Source organism: Pelophylax lessonae (assembly GCF_965119305.1).
Source record: "Pelophylax lessonae genome assembly, chromosome: 4".
Taxonomy (NCBI): Eukaryota; Metazoa; Chordata; class Amphibia; order Anura; family Ranidae; genus Pelophylax; species Pelophylax lessonae.
Window position 1 is genome coordinate 331822248 of NC_138771.1, and position 12726 is coordinate 331834973.

The 12726-nt window shown below is 40.3% G+C and overlaps 1 protein-coding gene across 1 annotated transcript in view; it reads left to right on the plus strand.

The window, feature by feature from the left end:
• Positions 1 to 12018, plus strand: part of STK10 (serine/threonine kinase 10) — a 198911-nt gene extending 186893 nt beyond the window's left edge. Inside the window, exons 16-19 of the mRNA XM_082254761.1 lie at positions 2957 to 3145; positions 5001 to 5126; positions 5631 to 5744; positions 11590 to 12018. Coding sequence (XP_082110887.1) covers positions 2957 to 3145; positions 5001 to 5126; positions 5631 to 5744; positions 11590 to 11727 — 567 coding nt within the window. The 3' untranslated portion in view covers positions 11728 to 12018. The remainder of the gene's footprint in view (positions 1 to 2956; positions 3146 to 5000; positions 5127 to 5630; positions 5745 to 11589) is intronic.
• Positions 12019 to 12726: the final 708 nt, after the last annotated feature.

Here is a 12726-nt window from a genome sequence, read left to right on the forward strand (position 1 = left end):
ACGTCCTTTTTTTCCCACAAACAGAGCTTTCTTTTGGTGGTATTTGATCACCTGTGCGATTTTTTGATCACGCGCTATAAACAAAAAAGAGCGACAATTTTGCAAAAATAGCAATATTTTTCACATTTTTTTATATGAAATTCCCCAAAAAAAAATGTAAAAATCAAAAATTTTTAACATTTTTGGCCAATTTGTTTTATCCTACCTATGTTTGGTAAAAAAAATCGCAAAAAGCGTATTTTGATTGGTTTGCGCAAAAGTTATCTCGTTTACTAACAAAGGGAAAGATTTTTGTCATTTTTGTTGTTTTTTTTTTAACGCGTAATGGCGGCGATCTGCGATTTTTTTTGCGGTACTGCGACATTGCGGCGGACAGATCGGACCCTTGACTGACATTTTTGACACTTTTGGGGTTACCAGTGACATTTCTACAGTAATCAGTGCTATACATATGCACTGTTACTGTAAAAATACACTGGCAGTGAAGGGGTTAACTTTATTTGGGAGGGAGGGGCTGTGTGTGTCCCTAGGGGCGTGATTCTTACTGTGATTGGCTGTGGCTCTAGCTGTAAGGACACTGATCAACGGATCTACATACTAGATCCGTGTAATCAGTGTCTTTACAGCGAGGAGAATGACAGGCAGCTTGTTTACACAAGCTGCCTGACTTTCTCCCTCTCCCCCGACGATCGCCGAGTGGCCGGCGGACATCGGGTCCGCTGGTCACACGCCCGGGGGGGTGCGTGACCGCGCGGGAGCGCGCCTCCGCGGGCGCGCGCTCGCTCCCCAGACCCTCCCAGGCTAGTGACGTTAATTAACGTCACTCTGCCTGGCAGGGGCTGACCGCCGCAGTAAATCTACTTGCGGCGGTCGGCAAGCAGTTAAAGCAGGGTTAGGTTATAAAAAAATATCCCAAGCTTTGAACATCTCACGGAGCACTGTTCAATCCATCATCCGAAAATGGAAAGTGTTGCACAACTGCAAACCTACCAAGACATGGCCGTCCACCTAAACTGACAGGCTGGGCAAGGAGAGCATTAATCAGAGAAGCAGCTACTCCATGGTAACTCTGGAGTAGCTCCACAGCTCAGGTAAAAGAATTTGTCCACAGAACAACTATTATTTGTGCACTTCACAAATCTAGCCTTTATGAAAGAGTGGCAAGAAGAAAGCCATAAGAAGTCCCATTTGCAGTTTACGAGAAACCCTGTGGGGGATATAGCAAACATGTGGAAGAAGGTGCTCTGGTCAGATGAGACCAAAATTTAACTTTTTTGTCTAAAAGAAACACTATGTGTGGCGGAAAACTTACACTGCACATCACCCTGAACACGCTATCCCAACTGTGAAGCATGGTGGTGGCAGCATCGTGTTGTAGGGATGCTTCTGTTCAGCAGGGAGAGGGAAGCTGATCAGAGTTGATGGGAAGATGGATGGAGCCAAACACAGGGCATTCTTAGAAGAAAACCTGTTAGAGCCTGCAAAAGACTTTGAGACTGGGGCAGAGGTTTACCTCCCAGCAGTACAACAGCCCTAAACATACAGCCAGAGCTACAATGGAATGGTTTAGATCAAAGCACATTCATGTGTTAGAATGGCCCAGTCAAAGTCAGAGCTAAATCCAATTGAGAATCTGTGGCAAGACTTGAAAATTGCTGTTCACAAACACTCTCCATCCAATCTGACAGAGCTTGAGCTATTCTGCAAAGAAGAATGGGCAAAAATTTCACTCTCCTAGATGTGCAAAGCTGGTAGAGGCATACCCAAAAAGGGCTGAATACAAATGCACGCCAAACTTTTCACATATTTATTTGTAAAAAAAAAATGTATAAATGATTTATCATTGTACTTTCACTTCACAATTATGTGCCACTTTGTGTTGCTCTATCACATAAAATCCCAATAGAATACATTTACGTTTTTGGTTGTAACATGACAAAATGTGGAAAATTTCAAGGGGTATGAATACTTTTTTAAGGCACTGTATATTTTACATTTTTGTCTTTTGTAGTCATTATTGCCTTAAAATCTATGTTTAACATCACCGTACTGAAAATTAGATTTCTTTAACCGCTTCAATACTGGGCACTTCTCCCTCCCTGCCCAGGCAAATTTTCAGCTTTCAGCGCTGTCGCACTTTGAATGTCAATTGCGTGGTCATCAGCACTGTATCCATATGATATTTTTATAATTTTTTTGCACACAAATAGAGCTTTCTTTTGGTGGTATTTACTCACCACTGGGTTTTTTATTTTTTGCTAAATAAAGGAAAAACAAACATTGTGGGACTTTTTAGGTGCTTAAGTAGATATACCAGATACACAGTAATAACATATTAATTTAAATACATAGTTTATTTATTGAGAAAAAAGTTTTTTAAAAACAAGTTCATTAAAATAATTATGGACTATTCTATGTAAGACTGTTACGCTTTAGTTAGCTGACCGGTTTCCCTGATATGGCTTCTTTAGAGAAAGCGTAGATGTCAATCTAACTGATGAACAAATGGAATATTAATCAATATAGGGATTTGCAAATACTTGTATATATGTGTATAAAAAAACAACATTGTCTATATAAAAATGCAGAAATGCAGCTTAGTGCTTAATGAAATGCAGACACACAAAGGGTGTCCATACCTGTGGCATGGGACATATGCGGTGGAGTGAGGATATGTGAGCCTACACCTGGAAATCACTGACACATGCCGGGTGTGACAGTCTCACCGCGCTGGGTCTCCCGCAGAGGGGGATAGATGGAACTGAATTTGTAATTGGTCAAACCTGGTAATAACAGAATGCTATCAGAACGCAAAAATAGTAATTAACTAATATACTTTATAGATCCTATCGCATGTTCCGAGTGTACTTACACTCTTTACAAATGGTCCCATGCCCTAGAGAGCCTCAACGGTCAGCAATAAATTGAAATAAAATGCAATTGTACGTTGTTACAGGAGAAAGAACAGATGCAGAGGTACAACCAGCGCATGATGGAGCAGCTTCGATTACGGCAACAGCAGGAAAGGGCTCGACTACCAAAAGTCCAGAGAAGTGAAGGAAAGACCAGGATGGCCATGTACAAGAAAAGCCTTCATATCAGTTCTAGTTCTAGTGCTGCCGAGCAGAGAGAGAAAATTAAACAGGTGGGTAGCATGGATCTAGGCCTGCCTGTTGTGGATTTTCAATCTTCATTTTTAAAGGTGCCTTTCCAAAGTGTTTGCATGTGTCCATTTCTAATCTGTTCGTTTTTGGAAAAAACATACATTATTTTAAGGTGGTTTTAAACCTCTGACATGAAAAATGCAAAAGCGTATTCCTTCTATAGTGTGTACTTGCCTAAATCCAAAGCACTGGGTGATTTCTGTCTGAAGTCTGTTTTTTTAGCTGTGCATGTTTCCCTATGGGATTGTGTAGAAGGGGGTCCCTTCCCTTTTACTCAGGGCTCTGATTACACTCTGCTCTCCTCTCTGAGCTGTGCACTATGTGAAACCAGATCCCTCACCTCTGCCTTGCCGGAACTGAGAAAAAGCCTTTTGATCTGTGTGTTTTAGATAGCTGTAGGGGAGAGAGGGCTGCAGATAAATATGGACAAATCTTCACTGGATATATGTAGGAGGATTTGTTTAATCTTCACTGGATATATGTAAGCCAAACTGTAAAATAAGAGCAAAATGTAGATAAAAAAAAAAAATACAAAAAAGGTTTGTTAGGTTTTTTTACATTGAGGAGAGGGAAGGAATCCAGTGATGCAAAGTCGTTTTTTATAGTAAATTTCCACTTTAAAGCACTGAAGATCACACCTGAGCTTTTCTTTTTTTTTTTTCTCAAGCTGTTCCCCACAGTGCCCTAGTTGGGCATTCTTTGTGCATTATATTGCACTTACAAGAGTTGGGGCACCATTCCAAATGGTAACTGTGCTGATTATGTGTCAACCTAATTTATTGTAATTCATCTTTACCCGTGTGTTACTACAATTCATAGGTGTGCACAGGCCCTAAAACCAATACTGTGAAGTAAAGTTAAAGTGTTACTAAACCCAGGAGCCTGCATTCATTATAACTGGTCTCCCACAGTACACAGAACATGGAAATGTAATTATTTTACTAAATATAAACTGCTAAATACCTTTTCTCATCAGCAGTATATAGCAGTCTTGTGACTTCTACCAGTGTCTGGTTAAAGATTGTAGGAGGAGTTTTCATTCTGCTCTCACTGTCCTATAAGACTGCAGGATCCCTGACCCTCTGTCTGGACAGTGCTGATTGGCCCTGTGCTGATCACATGCAGAAAAAAAAAACTCTCTAGAAATATACACCAAACTAAGCATGTGCAGCTTGTCCCCTGACCTCTATAATATCTGGAGATGAGTTGGAGACCCTGGAAGAAGGGGAGGATCAGAGAAGACAGGATCAAACAGCCTTTTTACACAATGCAGAGGAATAACCCTTTAGGTTCCACAGTGAGTATAACCAGCATGCTTTACTGCATATACAGACTGATTTTACGGCTGTGGGTTTAGTAATACTTTAAAGTGTAAACTTGGCCTTAGACTGATGGATACTAAAATCTTGTCGCTGTGAAGTGATCCAGTCCCTTCCTGGTCCTTTTCCCCTTAATAATGTACAGTGTGTCAGATAAATCGTAGAGCCAATACCCTTCCTTTTAACTTTGCCTTTGTTAGATGCTAGTAGTGGACAATTCATACTACATGTTGTGAAGTACATGTCTGTGCAATACTAAGCAGACCAAAAAAATGTCACATAGATATTCTTGAACTTCGGCTGAAAAATAATGAAGCTTCAACAATGGGGATTTCAAACACATCAGAGCTAGAGGTGGACTGTTGGGGCATTGGGTCAAATTGTAAAAGGTTACGGTTTCCTCTAAACATGCCAAAAATGCAGTATGACTTTTCATGGTCTTCTTTGATAGGCTTGATCCATTTATAATGCTGTGTTTAATTGCAGACCAGATTAAAGTCTTTTTTCCCCTTTCTAGTTCTCTCTACAGGAGGAGAAGAGGCAGAAAGCAGAGAGAGCACAACAGCAACAGAAACATGAGCACTACCTACTGGAAATGCAGGCTCAGTGTGACAGCAATGCAAGGGAGCTGCAGCAGTTACAGGTGAAGCCAACCCAGAGAGTCTATCTGTATATGTCATGTGTCCTGGATGTTACAGAATAACCGACTATTTAGTATAGTGTTATGTTTTTAATTTTGGCAAAATCATTATCATGCCTTGCAGTTTTTTTTCTCCATTATTATTATCATATGCATAGGTATGTGCAGAGATATTGTAGCGTGCCTAGGTAGCATCTAATTTCACGTTAATACCTTTAAACATGCAGTGACTGTATTAGCAGTTTTTTATCTTTTGACTTCTGGCTTCTCAGGGCCTTTAGCAGAGAATATATTTTTACTTTTTAATATATTTCATTAATATGTTTTTAACCTCCTAGGCCCACATTCTGGTTTCAGTAGACTACACTGCAGTTTAGTTAATTTCTCAGCTCTGCAGCCTCACATTAAATGGTGTCAGTGACTCCGGCTATGATGCTGCCATGTTTTCCTCCTGTTGGTCCATCTTTGTTTCTAACATGTATTGCCATTCATTGGATTGCTTTTTAGAATGAGAAGTGTCACCTTCTAGTGGAGCATGAGACCCAAAAATTGAAGGCAGTTGATGATTCACACATTCAGATGCTGAGAGACTGGAGAGAGAGGCTAAGGCCTCGTAAAAAGGTACGTACGTACATTATATTTTAACCTTGTATATACTTTAATGGAGTGTGGATCAGTTTTCATTCTGTCTTGTGGCTTTCATTTAGTATATAAACTTTCCAGGCTTGCAAAATTGGCCATCCAATTTAATACTTAAAAAGGGATGGAACACATTTTGTTTGTATTAGAAACATAGAAATTGTAAAATTAAAAAATAAAAGGCTTATTTACTATAAAAATATCCAGAGTGTATAAAAATAATTGGGCTTTTGTTGCTGACCTTTTCTGAAAAATAGTAGTTGGGTGATTGTTATGCTAAACCAAAGGCTTTAATCTATTTAGAGCCACTGACTGTATGACAAGTATGAAGACGAGGATGGTTAAGGCTGGGTTCACACTTACTGTGACCGCGGGTCACAGCAGGGGGTCCGATGCATTCCTGTTCACCGATTTCAGGTGCAATTCTGGTCCGAATTTCTGCAGGAATTCTTACCGGTTTCTAAGCCAAAGACGCACGGGACCCTTTTCCTATGCGGACCGCGGCCGCCCTGGAGGTGTGTGAACTGGCTCCATTGAGAGCCAGTCACACTCTCCTGTCATGCGAATTGGATGCAGGGAAACCTGCATTCAATTCACATCAGTTTGAACCCAGCCTTAAAGTTCTTATTGTCATACCTGTACCCAGTCAGCCATGTGTGAAGTGTGAAGCAAGTGGGTCAATGTGACAGCTGAACAAGTAGGATAGCACAGCCTAGTTAAGGTAGGTTTCTTCTAAATGTAACCGAGATACTATATTATCACTGATTAATTACCTAACCCTAGACTGTAAAGAGCATCTATCTTACCTTTTCAGTGACCCGTGTCTTTAAATGCTGCTTTTTTGCTGCTTCCCCTGCAATACCTGTTTGTGCTACCTTACACTTTATTTCCTCTTTCCGGCTTGCAAGTCACTATGGGATTATGAGCCAGGGGGAGGAACTACAACTTCTAGTTTAGGTTAGATTAGGTATTGAACACACCAAAGAGTCCCGAATGCCTGCTATGGCAAGAGAGCAGCAAAGAGCAAGCACCCGGAAAGGTAAGTATAGATGCTAGTCTTTTACAGGCTGGGGTTACTTTAAAAGTGTCTCAGTAGTGAAAAACGTCACTTTAGGCAAAAAAAAAAAAAAGTGATTGATTTTAATAAACATTTAATGCTTGGAGTGCCAGATTAGCAAAGATTGATATTCCTCTACTGCCTCTCAAAATGTTGATGCAATGCTGCTACCTTCTGGTTATTAAAGGAATTGCCCTCAGTTTAATATTACCAGCTAAGAAAGGACAATCTTCTATTATTGAATATCAGACTTGAACTGTTAGTATTTGAGAGCAAGTAAATAAATGACATTAGCAGTTGGTTCCCATTTGCTGCTGCAATCGAAAGAAATGGGGGCTAAATCCACCAAAAACATACCTCCTTGGGACACTAAAAATTCTGGATGAACCCTGTGCACACTGCTATACACCCTTCCCAGAAAATGTTGCTCAAAACAGTGATTTGTAGTCAACATACATTGCAATACATGTTTAAGCTGGCCAGCTGCGTCAAAATAATCACTCTCTGGACAATCCCTACACTGCTCTGCAAAATTCAAATGCTCCAGTGGATATAGCACCAATATGGGGCAGTAGACACAAGCTGCAGGAGAGCCACAGGTCCAGGTCTGGCCACCTGCCTGCACCATGCAAAAGAAACCAGATACACCTGTGCTTAAATCCAAACAGTATATGTATGTATATATGTGTGTGTGTGTGTGTGTGTGTGTGTGTGTGTATATATATATATATATATATATATATATATATATATATATATATATATATATATATATATATATATATATACACACACAGCGGGTAAAAATAAGTATTAAACACCTCTCCATTTTTCTAGGTAAATATATTTCTAAAGGTGCTATTGACATGAAATTTTCACCACATGTCGGTAACAACCCATGCAATCCATACATGCAAAGAACCCAAAAGCAAGTTCCAAAAATAAATTATGTGTAATAAAATGGAACGACACAGGGAAAAAGTATTGAACACATGAAGAAAGGGAGGTGCAGAAAGCCATGAGAAGCCGAGATACCAGCTGAAATCTATCAGTAATTAGAAAGCAATCCTGCCCCTTGTCAGTGCAAATTAATATTAGCTGGTTCAGTCTCAACTGATGGCCTATAAAAAGGTATGTCATTACCATGGTGTCACAAGAAACATCCCATGATGGGTAAAAGCAAAGAGCTCTCGCAAGACCTTCGCTACCTTATTGTTGCAAAAAATAACTGATGGCATTGGTTACAGAAGGATTTCTAAACTTCGGAATGTTCCAGTGAGCACTGTTGGGGGCCTTAATCCAGAAGTGGAAAGAACATCATTTCATCATAAACTGGCCACAACCAGGAGGTCAAATGGGACTGCACATCACCCCAAAAACACCATAACAACAGTGACGTTTGGAGGTGGGAACATAACGTGGGGCTGTTTTTTTAGCATATGGTACTGGCAAACTTCATATCATTGAAGGAAGGATGAATGGAAAAATGTACCAAGATATTCTTGATAAAAATCTGCTGTCAACTACCAGGATGATGAAGATGAAATGAGGGTGGACATTTCAGCAGGACAATGATCCCAAACGCAAAGCCAAGGAAACTCTCTATTGGTTTCAAAGAAAGAAAATAAATCGGTTAGAATGGCTCAGCCAATTGCCTGACTTGAATCCTATAGAAAATCTATGGAAAGAACTAAATATCAAAGTTCAGAGAAGAGGCTCACGGAACCTTCAAGATTTGAAGACCGTTTGTGTGGAAGAATGGGCCAAAATTAAACCTGAGCAAAGCATGTGATTATAAAATTAAAAAGCAGCGCTATATAAAAAGTCCAGGTATAGGTAGGGTCCAGCTGATTGGTCTCCTTGAAGTGCCACCACCAGAGAGAGAGAGAGCAACCCCAATCACACTGCCGATTACCGTCCCGCTAATAAAAGAAGGCTCAAAGGTTTCACCAAACTGCTCCTCCAGCAATCCTCAGAGATTCCAGGATCAAGCCAATTAGGTGCGACTCCATACAGATGGTACAAGGCAGACTGATCACTCATATATACCAGAAAAAAGCAAAAAAGAAAACCATAGTGCAACACCTAATGAACCACCATTTAATTTCCTTATGCCAAATAAATGCTTACAGGTAATAAGAGTAAAAAAAGCTTATCTGTCAGAAATGTTTGACCGCCAACGAGATGACCGCTGCTTCACTTCGTAGTGACGTCCCGCGTCACAGGTCCAGCCCGACGCAGCGTTTCGTCCAATGTTAGACTTCTTCCGGGACGTGAATGACAAAAATCTTTCCCTTAGTTAGTAAACGCAATAACTTTTGCGCAAACCAATCAAAATACGTTTATTGTGATTTTTTTTACCAAACATAGTTAGCAGAAAACAAATTGGCCAAAAATTTTAAAAAAATTCGATTTTTACATTTTTTGGGGGGGGGGAATTTCATATAAAAAAATGTGAAAAATATTGTTATTTTTGCAAAATTGTCGCTCTTTTTTTGTTTATAGCGCATGATCAAAAAATGCACAGGTGATCAAATACCACCAAAAGAAAGCTCTGTTTGTGGGGAAAAAAAGGACGTCAAATTCGCTTGGGTACAGCGTCGCACGACCGCGCAATTGTCCGTTAAAGTCACGCAGTGCCGAATCGCAAAATACCCCCTGGTCAGGAAGGGGGTAATATCTTCCGGGGCTTAAGTGGTTAATAGCACCTTTAGAAATATATTTACCTAGAAAAATGGTGATGTGTTGAATACTTATTTTACCCACGGTATATATCCCATCAGGTGTTAAAGCGGCGTGACCACATGTTAACATTAAAATTCTGGATGAAGCCTCTGCACACTACTATACAACTTTTCTAGCAAACTTTGCACAAAAAAAGGGACTTCTAGTTCATTTTTTTTTTTTGCAATACATGTTTAAGCTGTTCAACTGAGTCTTTCTGGGACATGATCCCCTAAAGTGCTTGGTTTGGAGGCAGAAAAGGCATTGCAAGAATGGTCAAGTCGGACTGGGGTGGACCTGCTCTGTAGCAAAGGTAAGCATTTGAGAAGTAAGGGTGCTAATCTTTCAATGACATTGGCAAAGGAGATCTGACTTAAATTTTCTTATTTTAGGTAGGTCTTCGCAAGCGTCCTGCTTTTAATTTGTCTATGTCTGTTGATAAAAAAATAAGGCTCTGACTAATCAGGGAAATGTTTAAAGAAATCGGGACAGCAGTGTTCAGGGTTTGGCAAATGGATGGTTTAGATGTTTAAAGGTTCACTTTTGGGAAAATGTGACCTGTTCCCAGAAAGCAAGCAATTGAGTTGCAAGTTTGAAAATGACTTGAAAAAGCTATTTCTGGACTTGCCAGGCTTCGCAATTGAACAATTGCAGCTAGTCCGCATTGCATGACTCGAGATCAACTTTTGATCAACAAGTTTTGGTTTAGTTATGTTGTGCAATAGTCATCCCACCACAGGTCACTGACTGAATTTAGAAAAGTGTCAACTAGAACGTATGCTTCAAATGCTCTTCAAGTGTACCACATGCCAGTAAAAATGTCCAGCGAGTTAAAAGAATTAGTGCCGGTTCACATTGGTGTGATGCAGGAACTCTGCAAATCCACTGCGGGTTCCCGCATCGCACCCAATTCGCAGGCAGTTCAAGCTGCCATATGCAAACTGCTGGGAGTGTCAATACAAAGTTAACAACATCCCCAGATTAGTTTGGATAGCGCAGTGCGAACTGTAAATTCGGACAGGAATTGGATCTCATAGGTGTGAACACCCATGCAATGCGATTCTGGTGCGGACCAAAAAAAGGATCTTGCGTGTCTTTGGTCCGAATGCGATGTGAATTTGCATTGCACAGACATCGCATGTGATTTGCAGAGCAGTGCGGTGCGAATTGCATGCAATGTCTGACATCGCTGAGTGAGAACCGGCACTTAAAGTCAAGAATTACAATTCAACACTGCCACAAATTTGTGGCAAGTTATCCTTACTATTTGGGTTCCACCCGTTTTTAGGGTGGAACATGTAACATGTTCCTGCTCCTGCAGCTGCTCCCTGATAACCCCCCTAACCCCCCCCCCCCTCTTTCCTGTGACAGCAGGCCAGGTGAACTTATCATTTAGTCCTTGTGCACATTGAGATTACAGTTGATTTTAAAGATCTGCCAGCACAGTACAGACAAGTTTAATTATGGTTAATATAACTCCCTAGCCCCTGAAGTAGGAATAATTAAGCAAGTAAAAAAACAGCAATTTCATTTTTTTTTTTTTATGCTTTATAAATGGGAGCATGCAACAAATAATATGTATGTATTAAAGGATAAGTTCGCCTTTTGGAGCATGTTACACCCATATTTTAGAGCACCTCTCTGCACTCACTTGACTACCAGCTCCTCTCCCCCTCCTCCTCTCCTCCCCTCATCCCAGGCTGACATCAGCGGCAGTTTTCAGACCCTCCCTCTGTAGTTGTCAGCCCGGGAGAGGAGAGCAGCGAGCAGTCACGTGAGCGCTGATAGGCTCTCTGAAATAAGGTAGAAATCTGCATATTTTTTTATAAAGCACAGACACTGGGACACATAATGTTATCTAACAAGAGGGGATTGTATGATTATGATACAGTGGCTTTCCAACCATTTTAAGTTGGATGTGAGTTGTGCATTATGTAAGGTACAGTGTGGTTTGTAGTTATAATTAAATCACAAACAACAATTCGTCTTAGAAGTTTGTAACTTTTATTTCCCTTCTGTGTTTTTTTTTTTATTATTTAACACCAGGCACTGGAGGACGACTTGGAACAGAAGAAGCAGGAACAGGAAATGTTTTTCCGCATGAGCGAAGTAGAAGTAGGACAATGCGGAACAGTACAGAAACCTACCAGGTTCTTTGCCTACAGTTCAGCTGAAGCTTCATAAAGTTTTGTTTAACTAAAGAGCACAGTACAGACTGTAAAGTTCATCTGCAGACAAAGCTGGAGAAAGATTTCCTACAACTTAACCAACTACTCCTATTGGTGCTCCCAGCAAATCTGTAAAGATGGGTGTAAGTTCTCTCTAGGACATTATAAAATCTGAGGATCCTGTAACCCATAGGAGGAATTCAGTGTTCATTATTATACATATAAGGTTTTACTTGTGTCATAAAAGGCAAACGAAACAGACAGTTACACCATATGTAGGGATGATTTCAGGGACAAGCCATTGTTTGGCTCTGTGTGTATGGTCCTTCTAAACAAAAACAAAAAATGTTGTGTGCTTCCATTTTAAAAAATAATGGAAAAATCAGAAACTGTATACATGCTGTCAGTTTATTCCTCATCTATTGCTTGTTTCTTCACCAAGATGATCTGTTTAGCAGTGTGCTAACCTTTGTGTCACTTCATTGTGTGTATATCACTCCTATACCATCATTACAGATACTTCTCCTTTTTTGTCTCCAACACTTCTGTCTACATGGTGAACTCTCCGTGTGATCTTACATGCCAAATAATAGAACAGAAATATTTAAAGAGACTGTTACTTTGCCCAATCAGAGAAAACTCTTACCCGTATGTATGTCTCCGCCGCCCCATGGCTCAGACTGTGGAGTCCTATCCCCTGTGCGAGTTCCGTGTTAGAGCTTCCACACGGTTAACGTTCTCCTCCCCAAAATGTTTGGGCCTGGTGAGTGCCTACTTAGGACTGGGCACTGCATTCTGGGATAAGAATCAACGGTGGGGTTTTTCTTACAAGGAAACCTATCCTTTTGTCCTAGAGGGGTAAGTTAGTTAACTGATTCACATTCAGTTCAGAGAAGCCCTGTAGTTTAAAAGCAGGCCAGAATATAATCTATATTTGGAGTTTAAAATGTTCATATAGTTTAATAAATAAGGCAGAAGAAGGAATGAGTAACCCACAGAAAGCAATCAGATTTCT